The sequence below is a fragment of the Clinocottus analis genome, unplaced genomic scaffold (genome assembly GCF_023055335.1).
Source record: "Clinocottus analis isolate CAN_PGR_092001 unplaced genomic scaffold, fCliAna1.0.p SCAF_25, whole genome shotgun sequence".
NCBI lineage: Eukaryota > Metazoa > Chordata > Actinopteri > Perciformes > Cottidae > Clinocottus > Clinocottus analis.
Genome location: NW_027175987.1, coordinates 4,357,444 through 4,384,701, shown reverse-complemented (window position 1 = coordinate 4,384,701; position 27,258 = coordinate 4,357,444). Strand labels below are relative to the sequence as shown.

The 27,258-nt window shown below is 42.8% G+C and overlaps 2 protein-coding genes across 4 annotated transcripts in view; one reads left to right on the top strand and one right to left on the bottom strand.

Moving 5' to 3' along the window:
* The window catches only part of xpr1a (xenotropic and polytropic retrovirus receptor 1a), a 65,183-nt gene extending 64,620 nt beyond the window's left edge, over positions 1 to 563 (bottom strand). For both annotated transcript variants that reach the window (XR_011078306.1, XM_068591224.1), the window contains exon 1: positions 514 to 563. The gene's annotated coding sequence lies outside the window, so the exon portion shown is untranslated. The remainder of the gene's footprint in view (positions 1 to 513) is intronic.
* acbd6 (acyl-CoA binding domain containing 6) lies at positions 461 to 27,258 on the top strand. 2 transcript variants are annotated; one of them, XM_068591225.1, is made up of 9 exons: positions 461 to 850; positions 945 to 1,080; positions 1,317 to 1,381; positions 1,572 to 1,668; positions 4,035 to 4,108; positions 8,201 to 8,306; positions 11,447 to 11,536; positions 24,115 to 24,145; positions 26,333 to 27,256. In XM_068591225.1, the coding sequence occupies exons 2-9, from the start codon at positions 949 to 951 to the stop codon at positions 26,485 to 26,487; spliced, it is 750 nt and encodes a 249-aa protein (XP_068447326.1). In that variant the 5' UTR covers positions 461 to 850; positions 945 to 948; the 3' UTR covers positions 26,488 to 27,256. The 2 variants fall into 2 exon arrangements, with proteins under 2 accessions (XP_068447326.1, XP_068447327.1); XM_068591226.1 differs by having other exon boundaries at positions 796 to 1,080; positions 26,333 to 27,258.

The following is a 27,258-nucleotide window of genomic DNA, read 5'->3' as shown; positions in this document are numbered from 1 at the left end:
CAGTATATGTTAGGTAACTGAAATTTGACTCGACAGTCATTAACTATGGCCCAATTATAGCCCAAATTAACTTCCCTTGCATTACTAGCTCGGGTCAAGATCAAGGCTATCGCAAAGCAAACACATAGCAACCGTTACGCAGACAGAACGTCCTGAATAATTAGATACAATGCAAAAACTTCATAGTTGAAGAGACTTAGTTAAATAACCAAATGTATACCAGTTCAAATAACTAATTAGCACACGTCTAACTACTTAAGTTATTAGCGTTAAATAACGTTAGCTTTTGACCCTAACTGACAACACTTAATTAAATGCTAATCAACGTTTAGTGTTAAATTAGCTTTCACGTCAACTGAATGGTTAGCATGCACACAATAAACAACAAAGGCTCCAAACTATTTTATTTTTATGTAACACTAGCTAGATGTTAATTTCTACTTTTAAAACATAAGCATACACATAAGTTACACTTTGTTTTATTTGTTTGTTTTAAAGTTGTTTTCTTCTTACCTAGGTAGCGGTACAAAGCACAGACACAGATGCAACCGGAACCTTTCTTGCCGGCAATGAATGTTGCCGGTGCTTTTAGTGTGCAGGACCAGACACGGACCAACGGGAGAAACAAATCCGGCTGTCACGGATTCTTAACGATAACGGATTAAAAGACAAAATCGGCGCTAAAAAACTTAACAGATATATTTAGGGCAGCTAATTTCTGTTCCTCTTACATTTTTTTCATTCGGATCTACATTGCACGTCGTCTCTGACGGTACTTAAACGTTATAAACAATAATAACAATGGCTTCTGGGTCGCCGTCGTCCTCTCCGGACACTGCGACTGGCTCAGGTACAGATCCAGCCCGGCCCGACACGGGGGAGCCTCTCGGTGGAGCTGGCTCAGACTCGGACTCTGACCTGGGTTTGGGTAAATTTGACTGCAGCGCCATGGAAATGGTGGACCGTTTGGAGGGAGAAGAGCTGGAGCGGGAGTTTCAGTCTGCAGCCGACCGGGTACGAGATCTAGTTCAGACGGCCAGCAGGGACCAGCTGCTGTACCTGTATGCACGATACAAACAGGTGAGTGTCGGATTATATGTCACTGTTATCGTGTAGGCTACATATAACCCCTCAAATACTGGCACCATGCGACTTTAGATGATTACCATATACATGTAATCCCCAACATATTTGTGTCATCACTTATTTTTAACAGTTGAGATGAGATAAGCCTCGATACCGCTACATTCGTCTGATGTAATTAGGTCTAGATAATACAAGATCAAAGGAGTAAATCAGACTGGTTTTATTTTCAGGCCAAAGTTGGAAAGTGCAATACCCAAAAGCCTGGCTTCTTTGACTTTGAAGGACAGAGAAAATGGTATGTAGCCTAAAATTGGAAGCCAATTTTTAATAAATATGTTCTTAGATGTCTTATTTCCTAAACATGTGTTCAGTTTCAATGGGAGTTCATATTTAAGTGTATTCTATATTTGAAGTCTTTTATTTTTATGAATTTTCCACAGTAAAAATGTTTGTCAAACATTTGCATGATTATGATCTTGTTACAGGCAAGCTTGGAAGCAGCTTGGAGACATGGAATCGGATCAGGCAATGCAGGAGTACATTTCCTGTGTCAATGTGTTAGACCCTGAAGGCTGCACAAAGGTAATAAGAATTATCTCTGAGAAGTGAAAACTGATTGCCCACTCCAGTCTTGATTATATACTACACTGTATTGTTTACTACTGCGTTTTATAATTCCGTGTACCAATATAATGGATTCAGTAAGAACAGGGAGGTTTAATAAAACCTTCTTAATGGGAAGATATAAACATCACAGATGGTAAACTAGTGGCAGAATTGGTGAAATGAAGACATATCTTGTTTGCATTACTTATTGTTTTCTGTCTAATATTTTCTGTCACTTGTGACGATACTGAACTGAAGGTCAAATGTATCAAGGAAAAAGCTCCTACTCCTGTCCAGCAAATTATACATTGCCTACCGGACTATGACATTCTGCTTAATGGCAAATTTCAACCACCCATATGCTTATTAAAATAAGCATTTAGAGGTGTTTACAATTGGCATTAGTATTAAATTGAGCTCTGTTCTTTAGGTAAGTAAAAAATGGATGACAAAAATAGAACCATCAAATTTCGTTGCTGCCCTTTTCTGATGCAGTGCGTTCTTTTGCCAGTAGAGGTCAGCGTCACTATGTAGTTTAGTCCCAGGCCTTTCAGTGGCTCTTTATTTTCTTCACAAAGCATGAAAAATACATGAGAAAGTTATGTTGTCTTCCTCAATAGCTGGATTTTGCGATATGAATAATGCAAGAAACTGTCGTAGTTGGATGTGCCTCTGTGTATGGTGACATAAGAGGGACTGTTTACATCTTTGACATATCCCTATGGTCATATCATTCAACTGTGTCAGGAGAGTTATGTTGCCATGGACAGGCTGTCCTTTGAGGCAGCAGCAGAAGCATTCAATTACAACAACAACTTTGTACTCTGTGCTTAGTTGGAAATAGTATTATTATTGGGACACAGAGAACAAACTTGTCGAGAGTAATTTCTACATAAAGATGTGCGCTGAGTAAATCTGAATTTAAATAATAAACAAAAGCACACAGAGGGAGTTTTGCTCTAAACATTGAGGGTTTTTGATTTTTTTTTTTTAATTCTAAAATTGAGATGATTGGTATTTGGCCAACAATAAGGAAATAGTTTTTCTGAATTGAGTCTCAAATAGGATGGATTCACAGTCACCGAATTCGCTACAAGCACCGCTTAGAGAGATGGAAGTAGGTTGTTTTCTCTTGAATTGAAAAGCCAATGAATACATGTATGTGTGCCCTAAGAGGCCTGTCACATGTCCTCTTGCTTACTGCATTTTTTTCCTCTTTGTTCTCCACCTTTATGCGGCCTGCTTTTCCTCTATTAATCTTTCCCCCACCCTCGTGTATTCCGTAACCCCTTCACTCTTTTATTAACCCAACCCCTGTTTCATTCCTTTCCTACCATATTTATGTCTCTTTAATAGCGTCACTGTCAACCAAATGTTAAATTCTGACACATTCTTTTCTCTCTTGGCCATACACGGCAATACGCGGCGAGTCTGCCCCACAGCTGCACAATGCCAGGAGAGAACAGACAGGCCAGCCAACGCACAACTGTCCCCCTGAAAAGAAGCTGATTGTATTAGTGTTAACAAAGCACCACAGCATGGCAGTTACTATTCTTTGGGAACCACAGTCAAATGGTGTAAGTAGGAGTGCATAGACAGAGCAGCAGGGGAGAGAATAATAGCAAGAATCTGACCTCTGTTCCTGCCTCAATTGTTGAGCAGACACTGGCTTTATATTACATTATACTGCAGAGGAGCAGGGCCAGCGCATCAGCGAATATTCTGAGTTTCTGAAGTGAATTAGGTTGTCCCAAAAGTTCACCCACCGTTCTTTTGCTTCGCTTGTCATGCTCTCCCCACTCGCTCTATTTTCTGAAATCAGATTTGTGTGGGGTTTTTTGTGAGTCGAGGTTGGCCAGTGAAGAATAGGCTGGGTAATAAAGTCTTGGCTGAACTGATAGTGGAACACAGAAGATTAACAAGAGTTGCAATTAAGGCGCCGCACATTTTATATTGGTCTTGTGCATATTGTTGGACATTTACTACCAATGAGGTCACGTCTAAAGCTCCAGAGGCTTGTTTCAAAATTGCACAATTTGAACTTCATCTGTGTCATGCATTACCTCTGCAGAGGTAATGCATGACACAGATAAAATCTTTAGGTACATTTTGTGTAGCCTTAAGCACACTAAGCAATAAGGTCAGCACCTCTGTCCGTATTGGTTAACAACATAAGCTGCAGAACTAAGCCAAACTAGACTTGGTCAGTGTTTTACACCAGCCATTGAACAAGAAGTAGGTTTTAGATGGCAAACATCTTCATTGAAAATTGCATATATTAGTTTTATTATCTGTATGGATGTTGTTCGTTAATGGGGGGGTGCCTAACTATTATTTAACAGGAAAGACGAGGAGCAGAAAGAAGATCGGGCTTTGGAGCAGCAGTCAGCTCTCTATACCAGGAGGAGATGATCAGGTATTTGCGTCAAAAGTAACACACACACACACACACACACATACACACACACACACTTGTCTGTGCACTGCCGCGGTTTTGTTATAACTAAATCTGACTGGTTAGTTGTTGATATGGTCAACATGCATTGTTAATGACCCGACAGGGTTAGGCTGGTCGAGTCTGTCAGCCAGGATGCACATCATCGCGAGGGGAGCGGCTCAGCGGGTATTGTCTACGTAGGTCGGGTGTCTGCTGCGTAGTGGGTCCACACATGGTGGACTGTATGAACGCACCGTGTGCTATTCGGCACTCATTAAAGGCCGAGGACTAAAACCATGGCCCGCCACTGACACACACACACACACACACACACACACACACACACACACACACACACACACACACACACACACACACAAACTAACCATATATCAGAAACTCACTATTCCATTGATTATGAGGGGAAAGCATCTCACACACTGTGTCCATACACATCTCTCACATATTCTCATTATTCAAACTTTGGTTTCTGAGTTTCTGTTTTCAGAGACCAGAGCATTGAAATGTAATTTCCCAGTTTTTGATTGTGCTGTAACAGACTCAGCTTTGTGCTTCAGTTTTGAATCACTTCTTATTTAATGCTTAGGTCAACTTGATCGTAGTCTGGCTTTGTTAACCACTGGTCTTTGGCTGTATTTGATTCTATTCAACAGACCGTAACTGCAGCCAGGGCCCGGAGACAACATACAGTTCTGATTTATGTTAATGAAATATATTCTCCATTTACTTCTGCCTGGCAGACTTACTCAAGCTTAAAAACCTCATCTTCATTTCAATGAAAAAGAGCTTGTTTTAGGAGATGAAAATGAGATGTGTGAATCCTGCAGGTTTGCAGGCTGTATGTGATTAGTATGCACGGTCTTGAAAAGAAGCGGCCAGAGTCTCCCCTTTTTAATTACGTTAGGATTCGGGAGGTACTTTGGGGGAGGGTGGTGATGAAGGCGTGCTGGATACAGCATAGGGAGGCAGGTACAGCAGGTTTCCCAGAACGATGCTCCCCATCGGTGATATCCAGTAGCAACTATGCCCCGAGGGGGAATCCAGCAAAGAGGAAGTCATTAACATGGCACATACACACACTGTGCACACGTGTGCACACATAAATATACACTTGCCGATATACGTCGACGCGATTGCATCCGAATCCATGCACAACCTGCCGGAACTGTCACACTCACTGCTCTGCTGCATTTCAATTTCCTCTATCTCTGTGTGTCTCTCTCTCACACTTCCACACACACACACACACACACAAGCTCACTCCATATTAAACAGCTAACCACCTGTTAACCAGACAGAGTTAATTGCATTGCTCATCTCGACGTGTGTTGTGTGTCGTGTGCGTCTGTGAGTGGTGTGTGTGTGTGTGTGGTGTTTGTGTATCGACAAAAGCAGGATTGATTAGCAATATCCCTGGGCTACTGAGCTGATCAGTGTGTGATTGAAGAGGCTTTGAATGCTACATTTGTAATTCTCTCACCCACCTTGAAAGAGGACTCTGATAAACACCGGAGGCTTAGATGTCCAGACGCTGTGTCGGAAGCCACTGCTGAGTTATTTAAGTTCTCATTGTTTCTCGTGTGTGTGTGCGTGTGTGCGTGCGTGCGCGCATGCGTGTGTGTGTGTGATGGATAGCATGGTGTTGATCAGTGAAGCTCAGGCCAGGTAGATGAGTGTTCTCCACCACTGTGGCCAGTTTAGCCTGATGGATGAAGGACATATCTGCCAGTACACCGGACTGGACACCTACACACCTCCACACACACACACACACACACACACACACACACACGCTTACACATACAGAAGCACACACAAAACCCTTGCTACCCCAGCTGTTGTGATGACAGAGTAGCCTGTGACCTTCCCAGCATGCATTGCAGTGCTGTTGACGTTATGTCGTTTAGAGGACCCACATTAATCATTTGTTTGTTTATAGCCTGTGTGTGTGGTGTGTTAGTGTGTTACTCTTACTGTGCTATGGACCACGTGTTGGTCGGGTGTGATTGTACATTCACATGCAAGCTTATTTTAGAGAGTGTGTATATTATATAACCTTACACTACATCAGGCTTGTGCTTTATGAATGTGAGGATGTGTCATGCGCCCGTCAGGCCGGCCCTGTCCGACCATCGACGAAAGACTGATGAGCTGGCCTATTGATTAGTTGCCGGGGAGACGGATGGTGGCCACACATCAGGGACACTTGGGGTCACCATGGCCATCAGACAAGGAAGTGGGTGTGGCCCAGCGTGGAGGCTCATGAATAAACATAGTGCTGGTAATCAGGAGTATGTAAATTAATGTGCTCATACATAACCCAGCAGTGATAAAAGTGTAATGAGTTATTCATAATTCATCACAGGCTGATGAGGAGATGGCGGGAAGAGGGAGGGAGGAACGAGAGAGCCGGGGGAGATAAAGCGTGGAGATGAAAAGCTGAAGAAAGGAAAGTACAGGGGTTCATTACAGAACAAACAGCAGACAAAACTTTGTTTGTGTAGCCTCAGAGTAAACAATGAAATGTGTTTACCATAAGTCAGAATGTTTTATCGCCACTATGCGTAGTTGGGTTGTAGTTGATCCACCTGTGTATGAAGAGAGAGATTCAGTTGTGGCTTTTTGTATCAAACAAACACACACAGCTTATTGAGCAACTACACAAGTCAGATGTCTTGCCAGTGAGGCTGCCAACCGTGTTTTTGTTGTGTCGTGTGTGTTTGACCTGCAAGTAGGATAGATATACACATTTATTATAAACGGCTATCTAAATTGCTGCACATTTCATCTTTGAGGCGTTTAACCCATATCCTGACACATCTTTGTCCGTGATTCATTTCGTTAGGATCTAAACAAAAACTTAAATCATTGATTAAATGCCAACACAATGTTGTGTGAAATAGCCCATTTGCTCTTTTCCCCTCTTTTATTTTTCATCAAATTGTAAATGTGTTTGTTATGATGATACTGAGTAGAGGTGGTCTTCATTGCAGGCCAAACATTGTGGAAATATGTCACCTTTTTTTCAATATGTCTCATGCTTCTTGACGGAGCAGTTTAAGGTAACCCCTAACTATGATAGTGTTATGGCCAAGTACTCAAATAAATACTACGTAACGTCCCCAGTCTCATAGGGACAGCAGCCCACAGTGTCTCCTGTGTGTCTAGAGCCAGGTGTGTGCCGTGGGATTTAACTCCCAGTGCAGCAGAGCGAGCGGACATCAGAGACAGGAACTGGGGGATTTGGCCTTGGGGATGACTGACTTACTGCGTGGGAGTGGTAAAGCGGCTGGTATGCAGGGTTTCTGTCAGACAATAGAGCACTAAATTCAATTAATCTGAATGGCCGGCATTGGATAAGAGGGGAGGGGAAGGCGTAAAGCTCCAAATGAGATTTTGCCCCTTCTCTCCCCTTCGCCCGCCCAGCAGCCCACCACCACTGCACCCTGTCTCCCCCCCAGCTCTCACTCCTGTCCCCAATGCCAGGAGGTGATTAGAGACGCAGCGATATAATCAGAGGTGGGATAGGACGTGTGTGTGGCTGTGTGGCGCGTGCCAGTGATCCCCAGGGATAGGACATGCGTGAGAGACGCAGAGACTGGTTATGTGTTTGCGTTATCTTTTACATCTGTGTTTTTGATGAATAAATGATCTAGAAGCATGGTGTTTGCTTTCCCGGGTGTGCACACACTTCACATATATAGCTCTTAATTGACACGCAAGGCAGTGAAAGGGTCGCTTTACACAAATTGCAGGGAACTGTGGATCCAAGACTACATAGTGCCACCATTTTTCTTGGGACTATTTCTTCGGTAGTAGTTAGTTCCTATGAGAACTGCTCCCAGTGAGGTTTGTGTATTACCAGAACAAACAGGACCGAATGTGGAAAGAAACCTAATCTTCTCCTCCGTTGTGTTGGTGTTGAAATATCACACATCCAAACAAATCATCCAAACAAAGTAATCTGACGCTTTATCCACAATGAAAAAAAAAAATGTATACAATTGACTGAATGTTCTCCTTTTATCTCTGTTTCTGTGTCACTCCCAGGGAAGAAGATAAGAACATCTTTGACTACTGCAGAGAAAATAACATCGACCACATCAGCAAGGCCATCGTCTCCCAGAAAGTGGATGTCAATACTAAAGACGAAGAGGTAACTACAGAGCGCAGTGCCAAGAACTATGTCAAGTGAAACTGTCCTGATGCCGTGTGAGCGTCGCTATTAAAACGTGCAACTTACACAAATGTATTATTATCATAACAACACTGTCATGTCATAGGGTTGGTATTTGGGAGCAGCGGGGAGAGAGAAAGGTGAATTTATGTATCGAGAGCAGCCAATGGTCAACCCCCATGTCCGGAGGGGTTCACTTTGCCGAAGTGCCCTTTAGCAAGGCACTGAGACTGTGCAGGGTTATTGTGATGTGCTCTGAGGGCAGATGAAAATTATCAGTTGAGTATTATGAAAAATACAGGTCACGGGGGGGATGGATCACGCAGCTCTTTTTGCAATCGTTACATAATGGTTTCAACGATCGGAACCACAAACACATGGGAACCTCTCCTCAGGCGGAGATGACTAAACTGTGCGAACAGCTATTAGGTGTTTTCTGGATTGACCCTGATATCCATTCATCTGTCCCCCATTCATTATCGGCCAGGCCAAATGGCTCGCTCCCTGCCTCCCTTTCGTCACAGCCGCTGCTCAGATAAGCAGGCAGTGGGCTCGTGAGTTCCCAGTCAGAGGCCAGATGGTCGAGGGACCTCGGCAGAGAAAGCTTTGTTTGTCCACGGTTGCTCCTGCAGCGCAGCTCGCTCGCCAGCAGAGGGCAATGGTGAAGTAAGTTTTACATCGGCAAGAAGCGTGATGTGCTCCCGCAGCTCAGTGAGAGAGTATGTACTCATTCTGTGTGTGGCCAAATATCCACCTGTGTTGTGTATTTCCAGCAGTCGCCAACAAAACCAAATACCAGCTTTAACTGGAGGAGTGTTCCAGAATACATGAGGACATGCATGGTTCATGAACTCATCCTGTCATACGTGTATGCTTATCATTGCTCTTGATTCCTCAGCCAAAGCGGTAGAGGAAACTTCTTTATTCAGAAAGATGCAAAACAAACATTAGCCATCGAGCATGGCAAGTATATTCAAGTAACAATAAAACTAAAACATCTGGGAACCAAAACGAGTCATAATATATTATTATGATAAATTATTGGGGATAAAGACACATTAAAACATAACAGTATATGTCCTGTATGATGAACATATTTTGGAAAGGTATGTACTCCTCAAACCATTACTGGGGGGCAAAGGAGGGACGGGCAATATCTGATGATTTTATATGTAATTTATATGAAAGTGGTATGAGTCAAAAAAGGATATTTAAGTCATAGTCACTTCTCTGCCTACAAGATGGATTGTTTGAATATAAATGAAATGGTTAAATTGTTTATTGCTTCCCAAAAGAGAGGACCCAGATGTTGACCCCCATAAAAACCTTTGAATTAACAATTCTGAAGCAAGATACATGTCATTTATAGTTTTGTGTTGCATTCCTTTCGTGTGGGAGATGCTAGCCAGTTTATATATTTTTGAATGTGGTTTATTTTTAAATCATTTTAAAACGGTTAACTCCACCACCAGAGTATTTCACTCTGAAACGTTTAACTTTGTATTGCTTCGTTGACGCAAACCAACTTGCGTGGCAGAGTAGAAGATTCTGAAATGTCTGAATACCATAATTCATGGCGAGGAAAAAGCTGTATCACGTGTTGGTTAAGCGTACCTGCAGTCGTCACAAGAAGACTAAAATTGTTGTAAAGTCTTCCATAAATATCCAGCAGACGACATCTATACACGTGAAACTGCTCAGGATTCCCTGTAATCTTGACTTTATCTGTTACGGGATACATTTGCATAAACGTATGTTTCCAATGTGATCTCAGCGTTATATCACTGCATGGTAGCACCTTTCAAATGTGCAACACACGTTTGCATACTTGCCTACACTACTAACTCAAACATGGCGAAACACAAGTGTGCATTGATTGGGGCAGAGCCGAGAACAGAGGATCAGGAGAAGAAGACTGTGCGTTTAGCATACGCTGACCAAGTGTGTGCATGATGTGTCCGTTTCAGTGTCGTTGCTTCCTTTACCGCAGTAAGTGCTACTCTTTCCAAACGATGAGGAAAGCAATGCTTCTTTCCTGCTTTTCAAACGAGGATAAAGGAGGCTTTTACGTATCTACCTGAGTGGAGAGGGCCTAACATTTATCACCTGTGGTTTTCCTTCCTGGATGGGACTATTTCAGCTCTAATCACAACAGACCTTTCTTAATGCCCGAACCGGCTCGCCCAAACACTAAATGTTTCTGTTAATGGTGTTTTCTCAGCTTTGAATGCTGCACTTATTCTATTTGACACATTCAATGTTTTATTAATCACTGCAACTCCCCAAAAAAAGCCCACTTAATTTGTGTGTGTGTGCGCAGTCTCCCGTCGTAGTAAACTCTGGTCTTCAGGGAGAATGTTGCCAGCAGTCAGCGGCAGAAACACCTGGAAGAGAGAAGAGAGAGAGGACCGGAGAGAGAAAGAGGGAGGGAGAGCAACTTATTGGTATTCTGGCCTGGGTCATAAGTATCCATTTTAACATGCAGCAATGGTGATCAATTTGATTTAAGCAACAGAATTGAACTTGGAGAGTTTGCTTTACCTAATTGGCCTCACTGAAAAATGAGCTTGCATGGTTTTATTAGAACAAGGATCTTGGACCTAAGGGGTGTGTGTGTGTGTGTGTGTGTGTGTGTGCGTGTGTGTCTGTGTGTGGTAGGGGGCTGCTGATCAGTGGGCTGAGCCCAGTGTCTCATCAATCAAGCTTCACAGACTGTGTGCAGGTTACTGTACACAGTCTGTGAGTACTGTGCGTGAGCCCTCGTCGGCCTATGCTTCAACCACCTTACTGCTCTTCTTTGCACACACATTCACATCAAACACACATCTTGTCACTCTGTCTGCGGTTCATTACAGAACGATGGCCCAGAGGCTCTGATATCCGAATGGTCGTGCATAATGTATTTTGTTTAAACAGAAAGAAACCCATTAAAGTCGAAGTTAACTTTGAGGAGCATGAGGTAGAGGAGTGTATTTTTCTGGTGAAACTCACAACCATCTAAAATAATAAAGATGATACTGAATGCAATGAAGCTAATTTAAACAAGCCAGTGGTGTTAAACGTTTAGTTGTACTTTTAACGCTTCCTGTGCATATTCTCTGATGTGCTCTTGTTCGCAGGGCCGAGCTCTGCTGCACTGGGCCTGTGACAGAGGACACAAGGACCAGGTTTCGGTATTATTGCAGCACAAAGCAGACATCAACAATCAGGTGAGCTTCATTTTCCTCTTTCTGTGATAATGAATCAGTAAATGAGGTGAAAATTAACCTTAATTTGAAGTCATTACTATTAAAGAACAAAAGTCCCACCCTCAACTTCAGACGGTTGTCCATTTCATTCTTTAGTTTCCATTTGTCATTTCTAACAACTGCGCCTATAACCATTCAACAGCTCCAGCTCTCATGAGTTTTGACTTGTTATATAGGCTTATAGCTACTGAAAACACCAGTATTGTGTTTCAGCTTTTCAAAAAGTTCAACGAAAGAAACCCTCTCTGGGAAAATACAACAACTGCTTTGCTCAGAGCACTTTAATGTTTTAGTTTGATCCCTTAAAGTTAAAGAAGATGTGTCGCAACAACTGTGGTGGCTGTGTTTTGTTCTAAAAGTCAGTATGTGTGTTTTAGTGTATAACAGGTGGATTTAGGGTGGCATAAAAGCCACAGGAGGCTTCTTATTTCTTGTCACTCAGCTCAAGGCAAATAGTGACATGTCCAGCATTCCAACTGCACGTCTCTTCTCTCGCTCCATCCCTTCCAGAAGGTCACCTTTAATTCACTTTGTGCCACAGACAAATCCCCCAGGGCTTTAGCAGACAGAGTTAGCTGGTAGCTAGCATGGTGTTTTGCCTCCCCGAGGTTTAGCAGCATCCAGGAGGCTTTAGCTTTGGCGCTAAGCTGGCTCAGCTGCACATCGGAGAAATTACTCCTCTTCCCTGCCCAGCGGCACGACACAATGCAGTTCACCGGGCTGCACACTGGGGCTTTAACTGTAAGGCCGAATCAATTGGAAGTAATCAGGCAAATTGTTTTACGTTGCACAACCCACATAATTTCACAAATGACTTTCTCTTTTGTGGTCATGCATGGCCTCTTTTGTTTTGAATGCTCGCAGGGAGGCGGGGGGGGGGGGGGGGTGGATTTGTGGCGAATGCTTCATAAAAGACTTAACAGTGGGATAAGTATGAGAACACTTCACTAATGATTTAGAGCCATATTAAGATAATGACAGCAGAGGATTGATGTATATGGAAGCTTTTGTCCTTTTGTAAGATGCAACGTCTTTACAGGCATGTATCTATCGGTAAAATATGAATTGATATCCCAATGTGCCAAGACTTTTCAGCAGTCAAAAAAGGACATAAGTCTTTGGCCAGGTAGAAAAAAGGGGCGGAGGAATTTGAGTAGACTTTTAATTTATGTCCCTGTTATTTTGGTCTGATTTAAACTGATTTGTTTTGTATCAAAAATGGAAATAATCCGATGCTTCTTCCATTATCTTAACTGATTTGTGTTGGAGCAAACAGAGAGAGGATGGTGTAATTTAGAGATCATTTCAAGTGTGTTTCAATTAGTTAAAGTCCTGTTCTGCTTTATAAATGTGCCTTTTAGAGCAACTATGTGTACTTGAAGAAGGAAACCCTAAAAAGAAATGTTTCAGAGGGAGCATTCTTTAACAAAACCAGAGTGCAAACATTTCCTGAATTCATGCATCCACACCATCAGGACCCTTTCACCTGCCTTTCCCTCAGGTGTTAGAGGAAGCTGGCTGTGTAGAAGCCTGACTATTAAAGGAACTGGACCTCTGCAGCAGAGTTACTGGTAGGAGATTTATGGGGTAGCAAAGAGGTGGCTGAGAGAAAAATATAGGCAGCTAAATCATACCCCTCTGTCGCAATGCCAAATTATCTCACTACGTAAAGCTTACAGAGCGATATGCTTCTCATTAGAACCTGCTTGGACATTCTTTTGTTTAGTTTTTTTTTTACTTGGGATTGTATCGCCAAGGAAAGGAATTAAGGAGGAGAAGAAGGAAAGGACAATATGTTATATTAGAAAAAGACACGATGAAGCAGCTTCATGCTATTGTCCTTTTCCCCCAAAAGCCGCTGTCACGTGAAACAACGAGTATGGGATGTTGTGTGTGTTCATGAGAGGAAAAGAGGAATGTTTGGGTTGTTTGCAGGCTATTAGAGCGACCAGTAATCTCTCGTGACCTCTACCAACTGCCGAGCAACCAGTAAATAAAGATCAAACATGATTTATGCTTAATTTGTTGATTAAAAAGGGGAGGGGGACTTTGAGAGTTAAAACAAAAAGTATTATTATTTGCTTGGCAGAGGAGGAAAATCGTTTGAAATTAATCAACTGATTGTTTAAGTGAATTGTTCCCAAACCCTGGTAACCTGCATTAAAGGCTCGTTTGATAGTTAATCCTGGATCAAGGCGGGGAGGGACTACAATAGGTAGTTTATGTGTGTGTGTGTGTGTGTGTGTGCGAGAGTGTATGAGTGTGTGTGTTTGAATACACAGCTCACAGCTCTGCCACCTGCCAATTGTAGATCATCAGGCCCTGCACTGTACATTAAACTCCCCCCCCACCGTATCACTGCTCCCTCAGCTAATACAGCCGCAGAAAGTGGGGCACAAACTGTGGGAAAGATGTCAGTAAAACCTCACAGAATGTGATAATGGAAATTAAGGCTTAGACGATGGACTCGTATTCTGTGTGCTAGGATGTATTTAAGAGCATTAATGAGGCATCAGCTTCAGTTCAGGACATTCCATCATTCCGTCACGACAGCAGTGAAAACAGTACCACAGTACAGTTTCTTCAACTATAGGAAGTATCCTTGTTTTAAAGACATCACAAGGAAGGGTAGCAGTTGTCAATATGTGATGGGTAATAACTAAAATGTATGTCTATGTATGTATTTTCAAGTCTTTTCACCAAGCCAAGTGAACCGTCTGCTGGCTACGTGAGAGCGTTAACAATCTTCTCATCTTCTAAATGTTCAACTTCAATCAATGAAAAATGAAGATGGCTCATTCGATGCTTGGACCATCTCAACTATTTGGTTTGGTTTCCTTTTGTGTGACTAAGAGTTCAGAGTCTAGATGTGTGTTGGTGTGTGTCCGCTCCCCCTGTGGTCGTTCTCTGTCCAGACGCCGTAATCCCACACCCACACAGGTGGAAATCCCACCTGAAACCCCCTCCCCACCCCCAAAGGTTGCCATGAACACATGCATTTGTAGAAAGGACGTGTCCATTCATGGGAACTGGGGTCGAAAAGGCAGGGCTTTGGTTCGGAGATGCTGCAGACCTACAACAAAGGTCAGGAATGGTCCAGAGTAGATTAATACAACGTCTGACTTCCTGAGAGCGTAAGTGACAGATCCAGGATTAGGCTAACAAAGAGGAAGGACAGGTGAGAGTCAGGTTAACACAGAATAAACACAATGCCCAGAAGGAAACATTGTTAAGGTTTAAGAAGTTAGAAGTTGATTGGAGGAAAAGGCAATGCAGTTTTAAGCACATGCTTGTGTCTCTCATCCTGTTACTCGACTCGTGCCTTGATTCTTTTTTTTTTTTTTTTGTCTCCATCTTTCCCCTCTCCTCATCGCTCTCCCCTTCCCCCCTCTCCTCCCATCCTCTTCACTCCATCCCTCCCACGCCTCCGCCTCTACTTTGTATTAAAACAACATGATCCATGAGGCGGGGAGGGCAACTCGCAGCACCGCTAATTCTAATTAATCCAGCGTGGTAGCACGGCCACGGCAGGCCCCAAAGCGCTCCCAGTCTATCAGATAGAAATTCATAACTTAATTGAGGTCAGAGCCTCGAGCCGGCAGAACAAAAGTCTCCAGCCAGGACCAGCAAGATCAATAATAATAAATATCTGACTGGGCGGCCCACAATTGGTGGCTAGAAAGCGCACAACAAGTCTCATACACGCAGTCTGCATGTAGAACCTGCAGGGAGATCTGTGTGTGTTTGTCTGTGTGTGAGAAGTCGAGCCTTCAAGGCATACTTTCACATATGCTATTGATTCGACGTGCTGTTTTTTTCACGTCCAGCTGTATTACTTTAGTTAGATTGTAGAAAAATATGATTCACTGGTATCAACAGTTTGTTTGTCTGCTTGTGTGTGAAATAGAGCGAGGAGCTCTGTGTGTATGTATGTGTGACTGATTGCAGCGGCATAGTCTCTCTTAAGCTATGGACCCATTGATTTAATATTGATACGAGTGGTGTGGATGGACTCGGACTGTTGATTTATTTATATATTCGAGTAAGACGTTGAATTCATGACTGTGTGAGATCTTAACTTAACTGATACATGTTCTCAGTGAAGAAATTGGGATATATTTATGATATAAAGGGATGTGTCCTCTGATTTCATGGAAGTTAACTCACATTTTTACATTAGCTGCTTCAGTCCAGAGCTGTCCAGAGCTGGGCAGATAAATTGACCAGACTGAGATATGTTCTGATATTAGGTCATTGCAGGCGGAAACTTCAGCTGAAGTCATAAGACATTGCGGTACAAAAGGCCAAAGATACAGTACATTAAAGATAATTTAGGAACAGTGTCTTCAATACATAGTTTGTTCACTCGAGAGCTCTGACAGAAACCTTCTCACAATTCTTTAATAACCACATTTGTAAGATGCTTATGAAAACTGTTTGTATATGTTGTGAAATTAATCAGTGAAAGATAAAGTATTAAAAGATTAAAACTTTTAAAAGTTAGTTTGTTAGTTATCTTCCAGTTAGTTACTAGTATCACAGTTAGTTATTAATTAGTTACATGTTTGGGCTACAACCAATAATATTTTCCATAATAGTCAATCATTTAGTGTATAAAACATCAGGTATTATTTGTTTGATTTATCCACCAGAAGTCTGAAACTTAAAGATAATTTCAATCAAGATTCAAGATGAAAATGTCATTAAAAAAAAAGAGAAAAGCTGCCAAACTTAAAGTTTGAGCAGCTGAAACGAGAGAATATTCAATTCTGCTTCATCAATAACTTAAGCAATGAATCTACTATCAAAAGGTTTTCATATTTTTTCAGATTACTCATCAGAAATCACTGTCAGTTTGTTCAAATGTAAACAAGTTAGTGCAGCTCTTGTTGAAAAGAAAACTGCTGTATCTTGCTAATTAGTTGAATAATCTGGTGTTGTTGTGAAAAAGTGCAGATGTACCCCATGTCAAATTAATGGAAAAAATGTCAGACTTCAGTATAAATATGGACTATTGCAATTACCAAATAGCACAAGAATGCTCTTTCTCAAAGGAAATAAGTGTTTCCTAAATAACGTGTTCTAGGTTTGTGCCAAATCCTTGGCTCACAAATCAAGAAGCATGTCAGAGGAAATATTCCATTTTAATCAAACTGAACAAATCATTAGCGTTAGCATCTGTTCATGCTCATTTTTTATGAAAAATCATAGTAAACCTGTATCAATATTTATGACATTTCATATTGAAGTCAGCAAAAAAATAATACTGCAACTTTTATTGTGGATATTATTCAGCTCTACTTCGAGCGTTTCCGAGCGTTTTGAATTCATGCTCAGCCGGCTGTTTGCAAACAAAGAACACTGAACCACCTCATCTGTGTCCTCTACTGTGGTGTCAACTACTTGTGTGATCAAAACACACACACACACACACATACACACATGGTGGCTGATTGAAATTCTATGGTGGAGGCATTATTACACGTTTGTATCCCTCCCCTTTCCCAGCACTGCCTCCTATAACTAATGGCTCAGTCAGGCCAGTCATAACAAATATCCAGCAAGATTCGTCATAATTGTGGCCGTGTGTGTGCGTGTCTGTGTGCGCATGTGTGTCATTTTGCAACCTATCCCCCTGAATATATAATGTCTTTAAGAAAGGGAAGGCAGCAAGGTGGGAAAGTAAGAACACCAAACAAAAAAATCAAGGATTCAAAGAATAAAAATGGAGATGTAGGATGAAGGGAGAAGAGGAGCAGATAAAGAAATATATGAGTCAGTCACGTATTCCATAGTATGTGTCTTTTTCACCTCACTGGCTGGATTAGGACTTCTTTTTTTACCATTTTACGAATCAATTATCGAGGGCTTTATGAAAAGAAATCCTATTTTTTCGGGTATTTCACTTTCTAAATAAGCCAAAAGTAGAAATGTCTGACTAGTTAAACCCCCTCATATATGGTTTGGTACATGAGAAAATTGAAATCGCATTCAAATGGCCCAAATGGGCTCCAATGGGCCGCAATGAGACCTCGCCTGAATTCTTTGTACTAAAACCCTCTCTAACTGTGTTCTGCTTCACTTCATCAAAGTCAACCCTCGCAGAGAGAAAGTTCACATATTGTGCTGTGATGTTTTGCAAAGGGAGCCACAGTTTCTCAACAGATTCCCCAGGAGCGTTTCAACTCCAGAATTATGTAAGCTTACTGATAACCCAATTTCAAATTATACATACTATAATAGAGATTTTCATCCATATTCCCAACCCTATGACTATCAGAGAAGCAGCAGGATAATGCACCTGAGGCAGGATGAATGTGTATATGTTCCTCTGCATGGGTCCACAGCTTGCAACATGTAATTGCTGCATATTTAACTGGGTGTGAGAGCTACAGTGAGCACCTTCACACACTCATTCTTCTGCAACAGATTAATAGTGGACTATGAGACACACCCACAGCTTAGTGCTCACATTAATGCAGATATTTAAGAAAGCCATTCCTTGCATCCTCTTTATAACAGGCCAAAGTGTCATTTATTGTTTCTGCATTTTTATGCGTGCGTGTGTGTGTACAGTATGTCTGCTTTGTTGAAGTAGAGAAATCTGAACACACCGTGGTAACGTATAACACACACACACACACACACACACACACACACACACACACACACACACACACACACACACACGTGTAAAAGCCACTGAAGCCACTTGACATTTTATGCGCCACACTGTCAGCCGCTCTTATAGCGTTCATATTTAGGACTTGCTACACATTAGCTCAACTCGTTGAAATGAAGGCTGTTGCCACGCTGTGTTAAAAGGGCCTATCGGACATAGATACAGTTATGAATCTATAATATGAGCACTCAGAAAAGAGCCAGCGACTTGACAGTAATAGTGCGGCCTAAAGAGCCATTCAAGCAGGTAACAGTCCTCTTTGCCATCATCAGCTGTTGTTTCTTTCTTATTGGCCATTCACTGGGCCTTGCCTACACTCAACTATTTGATTTCCATCGTTCTTAACCGTCCACATAAATTGTCAGGAGCATTAAAGCTGTCCTCGACCGTTTCAGACAGAGCAGGCTGGAGGGGGAGAAGAGAGTGAGAGAGTGAGAGCTGGATACAGACGGCGAGGGGAGGGGACGGGGGTGAGGAGAGAGAATAAACAAAGTAAGTGTTTTGCCTTCCATCAGTCTCCCGCAGTACTCAGCTTTATGAGTCCCTCACTCCAAATGCCTTAGCCGCAGCCCCTGCTGCCTGGCCATTGATTTTCATATTACACTCTTTTATGTATTTATTTATTTCATATATTTCTTTTTAAACATCATCGATGAGCCGCAGGAGGACAGACGATGTTAATTCTCAGTCTCAACCTCATCCTCCTCTCTGATGGCTTTAATGGAGGCTAAGGTGTCCCACGGGAACAGGCAACCTCGGCGACATCATGGGGAGGGGAGGTGAGTGTGGAAGGGGGAAGTAAAGAACGAGGATTGAGAGAACGGAGATTTAGTGAAAAATAGAGGCTCCTTTTGTCCGGTGTGACAGAGAAAGGCAGGGAAATCAGGCTGTTGTGGGTAAAGGTATGTCCAGCCTTTGTAAAAGAGCGTCTACACTGAGATCCAGCTCCAGATACTCTTATCTTTTGCTCCAGAACCACAGGAGTTGTTTTTGGATGGAGGACATTTCCTAAAGTAAGGTGTGTGTGTCACACATTTAGACCTCTTGACAATTCTGACACAATAAATATCTATAAACACTGGCATCCTCCGGGACCCCCGCCAGCTCTTGACCTGTGAATCATTCAGGATTTCCCCTGAAACAGTGATCTTACTGATGGCAGCTGTGAGAGCAAGGGGAGGGAGGAGGGGGAGGGGATCACCCGGGCACCTGAAGGACACTCCCAGGAGGTGTGAAGGACAGGGAGGTTTGGCGTCAGGCTAATTTGACCGTGGGTGGCAGTGCTCACACGCTGAGTGGCAAGGTTACCTCTCCCGGCTCAGAGAGGAGACCCAGATTCAATTAGGGCTGGCCCCGCTCTGCAGATCCTTTTAACACAAGGGGGCCTTCCCAACACTCACACACTGACACACACACACACACACACACACACACACACACACACACACACACACACACAGAGCGGTTAACACACAGCAGCAAACATAGGGTACACTCATGTGCAGGCACAGGTCTTTACATGCAATAATATATACACACAAACACACACGTTTGTATGATAATGTATTTCTCCATCTATGGATTTCAATGACGATTCTGCATCTACCTTAATTGCAAATCACATCATGCATTACATACACTATGTCACTGTAACATAGGTTTCAATGGACTTGAAACCAAGGATGAACTCGTCTTTGTTGTTGCATATAAGTTTGATAGTTAGGTGCAGTGTGATAGGAAATAAAAAATGTACAATAACATTATGAAATGTATTTGCTTTTATTGAATAGCTGACCTTAAAATTTCAGATGTTTAGGTTCCTGACATGCACTACCTGAGAGATCATTTTCAAGCTGCACATATGTGACAATAATACAACTTTTATATTCAGATATAGCTGACTGAATTTCCTTTGTTATAGATAATGCTAAGCAGAAAAGTCTGCAGAATTTTCAATACTTTTTTTTTTAAAGCGCTATAAGTTAACCAACTGTCTGGTCCGTGAACACAGTAGCTGATCTGGTTACTGATGGGACCAGTGAAGGAGGGTCTTCCTCTCCTCCGTCTCACTCTGTGTTCTGCTTTCTGATTAATGGCACCTGCTCATCATAATGCTATCTGCCTGAATCTGCATACCAATGATCCCAGACGCCTATCGATTCACCCCTCATCTTCCCCACACACACCCTGGAGACTGATCCACACACACACATACCCTCTTACTCCCTCCCCCCAACCACTGTCATTATAAAAGTCAGCAGCTGCTGCATGCATTGATCATAAATCATAATTGCTTGTCCATTTTTCCCCACTTGTTTAATGTTGCTGTCAGGGGCAGTAGGGGGGAGGCGGGGAAAGAAAGAGTGAAGAAAAAAAGCCTTGAGAAAGTTTACAAAGACACAGAAAGATGATATTTAGGAAAAGAGCTGAAGGGGAAACGGAAAGGAAAAGTTGCGGAGAGGATATGATGGTGTAAATGAATAGCTCTAGTAAAGTTGAATACAGCTGGTCATTTGAGGAACTGCAGCTCAAGGCGTCTGCATTAGCTTTTGTATCTTGATTTCACCTCTTAATAAATGTGTTAAAAGTGATTTTTTATTTTAGCTTTTGCAGATAACCCACTCCCTTTGATCGGCTCACTCTGGAAGAATACAACCCTCCTGTTGTTTCGTGACGTAGGCAACATGTCGGCCAGTGATTTTGGCTAAAGTCTTGTTTGTTTGCTGCAATTACACCGTCTTTAAATGACTCTGGCATTACTTTAAGTAGCATTTTTTATTTTATTTTAAATATATACATGATCACTTGATGACCACACTGATTCATACACTATGCTTTCTTCAGTCTCGGACCTGACGGTGACGGACCTTTACCTTTAGGCCACAATCTCTCCTCAGGCTTGGCACAGACAAAGAGAATGAAAGACCAAAGTGAAACCTAGTTTCAATAGGAGACAGACTCAAGGGACCTTTGTGTCCTGTTTAGATCCCTGACTGAGTTAAGTTTCCACGTCTGATGTGCCCTTGATCCCTCCACTCAATGCTGCTGTAAACAGCTTGGGTGAATGTTTGCAGTATTCCTGTCTTGTAGTCCAAAGTCTGTGAAGGCCGACAGATGAAGAAAACAAGTTAAACCACTTTCCAGAAATGAACACAACATCTGTGACAGTCCCTTTGTGTGTCTCCGGCAGATAAACAGAGTTACAGACAACGTTTTATTCGATCCCAGTTGGCCTCAGTCTGACTCCTGTACTGTGTTCGGACAATCTTACAAAAAGACACAAATGTATACGCACACAATCATCTTTCATTGGACCAATTTTGAGATAGTTACAGTATTACTTTTGATCTGTAAAGAAATAAGACTGCGCTCATAATCTCCCTACGCCCTGGATTTGCGTTCTTTCGTTTTCATCCATCTCGCTTCACGTTGTGTGTGGTAAAAATGATAGATTGGTGTGACTTGAATTCAGCAAAACTCCAATTGTACTAATAGATCAATCCCTATCCATGCTGCTCCTAAGCATATTGCTCCACCCCATTAGGGTGATACACTGCACAGTGCTGGATCTCTGCTGCTGCTGCTGCTGGTATTGTGCAAGCAGCGGCTTTATTGAGCACTCTGCTGACATCCAGCCCAGCATTTCTGCACCGCAAGGGGAAACTTTGGATGACATGTAAAAGCAGGGGTTTGGTGCGACACGCCTCCGTAATGGGATGGGAACAGGGGTGCACCAGAGAGAGAGAGAGAGAGAGAGAGAGAGAGGAGGGGGGCGGGTAACTGCAGGTATTGTGGGAGAGTGGTGGGCTGGGGAGGGGAGGGAGTGTTTCTTGCAGGCTGCTACCAAAGCAAATGGAAGACAATCCAATTTCCTGTGATTCCATCAAGCCTCCATCCTGGATGAAGGGGCATTAGGGAACGCTGAGAGGACAGGCCGCTGACCCCTCACATGAACATGCAAGAAGCATGTACGCCACGCACACACACACTGGCAAAATATATCCTCACAAACTTGCACGTTTACAGGCAACATACTATATGACAGTATTTTGTTTTTTACCTCCATTCTCACTTCGCTTTAAGGCACATACAATGCTTGTGAATCAACCACTCATTCATCCTTTCCTGTGTGTGCTTTCTGAATGACTAACCGCAGATTAACGTTCGCAGCAGATTAAGATTCAAACACTTTAATTATAACTCTATGTATTTGTGTGTGTGTGTGTGTGTGTGTGTGTGTGTGTGTGTGTGTGTGTGTGTGTGTGTGTGTGTGTGTATGTGTGTATGTGTGTGTGGAAGTGGAAGTGGAAGAGGGAGAGAGAGAGCATCCCCAGGCATTTTTATTATTTTTTTTAGCAGAAAATGCCTGGACAGTAATATTTTACCCTCTGAGCAATTGCATCTCTCTGTGTCTCTCTGAATCATTGTGAGAGACAGACACAGTGTCCTCGATACATCACAGGTTGCTACTTAACTCGCAGACAGACAGCATTGTTGTCTTGGGTTAACTACGGCACGCTTTCCACGCTCGTGGCGATTTGCATCTGTGCTCGGTGATCCACCCGGTGGGAATAGAAAGCTCTAATCCAATCAGCAGGTCCCCAAAGTGCTGCTCCTGAGTGAGAGAGAGACACACAACAATAGGATCACTCTGCACCGGGCCCAGCTAGAGAGGGGAGACGGGAAGAGGACGAGGGAGGAAAGGGAAAAGGCTCAAGATTTAGGGGAAGGCTGAGGGGAAAAGAGAGAGAAAGGTTGATGTGGTAATGAGAGGAGAGGAAAGGAAGGAGGGACTGGAAAAAGAGAGCTGGCGGTGGGAGAGGTAATGAAAGAAAAGAGATGAGGGAGGTGGGGTTTGGAGAAAGGGAGGTCAGAAGAAGAAGAGGAGGAAGAATTGGATGAGAGTAGAGGAAGGACATTAAAGTAACCAAAAACAGGAAGGTGTAGGAGAGGATCTGCTGTTGGAAGGCCAAAGGTGGAAAGACTAATGAATAATTTGGCCATAACAGTTTTAGTAATTTGGAGGTATTTCCACTGCAGTGACATTTTAGGGCACCACAGGAAATGTCACTGCGTCTGCTTGCTTTTAATCCGTCTCTCAGAATTTGAGACCATTGTGCTTGGATCAACGACTGCTCTTGTTTTGTGACTGAAGGCAACAGTTAGACCATTTATCATCATTATGAGTAGCAAAGGAAGGCTGAAACAGTGATTAAGAACTGATGATTCCTGTCACATATTGTCTTATTATACACGAACACATACATACACACACACACACACACACACACACACACACACACACACACACACACACACACACACACACATTTTTATATATATATTTATTCTTTCCTGTCTCCAATTCACCATTCAAACCAGAATTATATCTATATCTTTGACTCCATGACCCCAGGTATTAGTTTTACCGTGAACCCACAAATCTGCCTGCACACGCGCACACACACACACACACACACACACACACACACACATACTTGCAAGAGACCACCAGTGAAATCCGGTCACCCTCTGACCCTCTTCTCGCTGTTCTCCCTGGGTTGTTGCGTGTCAGGGTCACATAACCTCCAGGGTTGATTCCTTTTAAAGGATAAGGCTGTAAATATTGAATATTTTCACATCTTTCTCATATCAATATCTCATCATCTCCTAATTCTCATTTGGTAGAATGAAAACATGGCACTCTTTGTCCACAGCCAACAAGTAGGAGGAATTTGGTATTCTAGGTTTCCCTGTTGACTTTCTGGAAGTATTAGCAAAGTAATGTCTCTCATACCAAATGTTTAATGTATATTTTGTTACATCTGATACTATAAAGACTTGTTTTGTCTTACAGGATAATGAAGGACAGACAGCGTTACATTATGGTAAGAAGGACCTTCTTTTTCATCTCCATCGTCCCAGATGTCGTATACCCACTAAATGTATTTTACTTTCATGCGATAAAGTTTATTTTTAAGTGTATGTTTGTTTATTTTGCTTATGGTGAATAACACATTTTGTAAAGAAACTCTTGGCATCTATTGTGCACATCATTGTGTTGTCTGTACGAACTCTCTTTATATACAGCAGCTAGTTTCCTCCTCCTTCTCCCACACTCTCTCTCCATACCTCGTCTTTATTTTCTACAGTTGTTTTTCACGCAGTTTCTCTTATTCTGCTCTGTTGTATCCCGCGGGTGCATGCGTGCGTGTTTGTGTGTGTCCTTTGGTATGTGCTTGTGTTTGTGTGTCTGTGTGTAATAATCGTCAGGCCTCCCAGAGGAAATCAGCACTGGTCCTTAGACTCCCCTGACCCTTTCGTGCCCCAACACAAAAATCCCAGAGGGGCGTTTCCCCTGTCCTCTGAGAGAGTGTGTGTGTGTGTGAGAGAGTGTGTGGCTGTGGCTGCACCATCTGTCCCCCAGTTTGGTGGCGTTGGCGCGGGCATGTTGCATCACCTGCTGGAGATCTGCACACACAAACACACTCTGCAAAGGGAGCCCCGAGGATGGGGCATAAAAAGATGACTAATAAACATAAGCGATGAACTCCAAGAGACAAATAGCAGAGAATGAAAATTCATTCCCACCTCTCTTTGCACAGGGCCACAGTGGCTGGCAAGTGATTAATTGAGGGTTTACTGCTCACCATAAATTGCTCTCCTCCTCTACGGCTCCCCCGAGGGGCAGCCACTTTTTACAACTCAAGGCCCAGGCGAGACAGCCGCCACGCGCACATACACACCACTGGCAAAATCAAATGCTCTTTAGAGCAACAAGAGGAGGGCCGCAAGAGTGGCTGGAAAAATAAGCCAAGGTTTGTTAGTCTGATTCGGCTGAAAAATAAGTGGTCCTTGTAGCGTTTGATACCACTTTGTGCTATTCATAAACACAACCTGAGCATGCACACACACACTTGCTTACACACTTGGATACATTCCGACATATCATCATATCTCATGCACACAGCCAGCAGGCCACGCTGGGCTCGAGGTTAAAAGGCCTGGCTGTCAATCACCGTGGCTGCTGACATCAGCGATCATGGCGCGGCACAGAGTCCGCTCTTTAAGAGGAACGAGCGATTGACACCGACGGAGAAGAGCACTCAGAACAACAGAGGAAGAGAGGGGAGGAGGGGTGGGGGAAAGGGGAGGGTTGAGGTGCCAGAGGGGCGAGAGGTGCATTGGGGAAAGCAGAGACATGCTAACTGGGTTAAGAAAGAGCATGCCTCCCCACTGCCTCCCCCTTATACAGGGAGAGAGAAGACCCTTTTAGTGGGGCACAAATTGCCAATGGGGCAGAAATGAAGTGTTTGAGAGAACTACAGGATCAGGCCGGTGTCAGTGCTGGGCCTGCAGATTGGCTTTTCATTAACTGCAGCACTGTGCATACTGTACTTGACTACAGTATGTCGAAGAAAGGAGTGAGGCACATTTACTCAAAACTGGTTCACGCCGTCTTCGCAGTCTGAAATGAGCTGCAGTGATTCATCAAATTCTCCGTTCTGACGGTTATCTCGATAAGAATAAATGCTCCTCTGCTTTGAGTTCAGGTCCATTGTTTTAAGACATAACATTCATGCTAGCAACTCTATGAGGCTGGACTCTGGGTTTGTGGTGATCTGAGCTAACCGCTAACATTAGCATGTTAGCGGGACCACAATGACGGCATTAACACGTTGATGTTTAGCAGGATTAACATTTACCATCTCTGTCATTTTAGCGTAGCGTTTTAGCATGCTAATTTTTGCTAATTAGCACGTAACATAAATTGAGCTCAGGTTGAAAGGAATGTCATTTTTTTTTGTTATTATTTGGTCATAAACCAAAGTACTACACACATTTAAATTTTGACAGAATTAAGTAAGTCAGGAAAACATCCATTCATAGGTTTTGAGATATTTCAGTCTGGATCAAAGCGGTGGAGCGACCAGAACGACATAGCCACCCATGCAGCCGTACAGCTGCTAGCGTGGCTATGAAGTCAAATGCCCGTGCACAAAGTGTGCATAAATGTGTTCTTTTTGTCCTTTTTCCTCTACCTGTGCCGTCATTTTTCTCTTTTCTTTTCATAGCATCGGCGTGTGAGTTTGCCGACATCGTGGAGCTCCTGCTGAACGCTGGAGCAGACCCGTCCATCAAAGACATGGAAGGCTCTCTCCCTGAGGAGGTCACTGAATCCAGTGCCATCTCCTCTCTCCTGCGTCAGTACACGGCTCCCAAAGGCTAGATGGCCCATCTTCCAGCACGTCTCATCCCTGCTCCACTCATTTGCTCTTCACCATCCATCTTTATTCCCTAAAGAGACTCTGTTCATCCCCAGCAGTTAGTAAACCAGGATTGCTGATAGAATTTTATTTTATTTTATTTTCAAATACTTGAGGTGAGTTTGATTTTGTTGGTTTAGCTCTTTGGAACAACATGGTGTAAACATTAGCCCTTTGATTCGATGAGACAGATGAAACAAAGAACACCACATGTATGTTCAACTCAATACTGTACATTGACTTTATATGCCCACTAGGGTTAAGTGATATGACGGTTATTACAAGCTGGTGGAGAATTTGGTATACTGAGTTAGTTGTACCTTAAATATCTCTTGCTGTATTTGACCAATGCAGGCAATGTTGCAAATCAATGAGCAGGACTGATTATTGGTAATATTGGAATTAGCCGGATTTGTGCATCAATGTGATGAAATATCTGGATTTGCCAGGTATTTAAGTCACTGGACGAACCAAAAACAGACATTCCCATCCACTTATTTTATCTGGAAACAGTATGAAATTCCAAAACAATCATAGTCAAATAAAATATTTTATACATATCACCCACTCCTACTGCCCAGGTCTGCCAATCAGTCAGACCTATTAGTCAGGGTCAGTCCTCTCGGACCATTTGTTCATGATTCAGTCGTTACAATCAAGGAATGCTTTAATCATTTGTCACATTAAAGTCTTCAACAAATACTTTCACTCTGACTTGTTCTCTTCTCATTCGA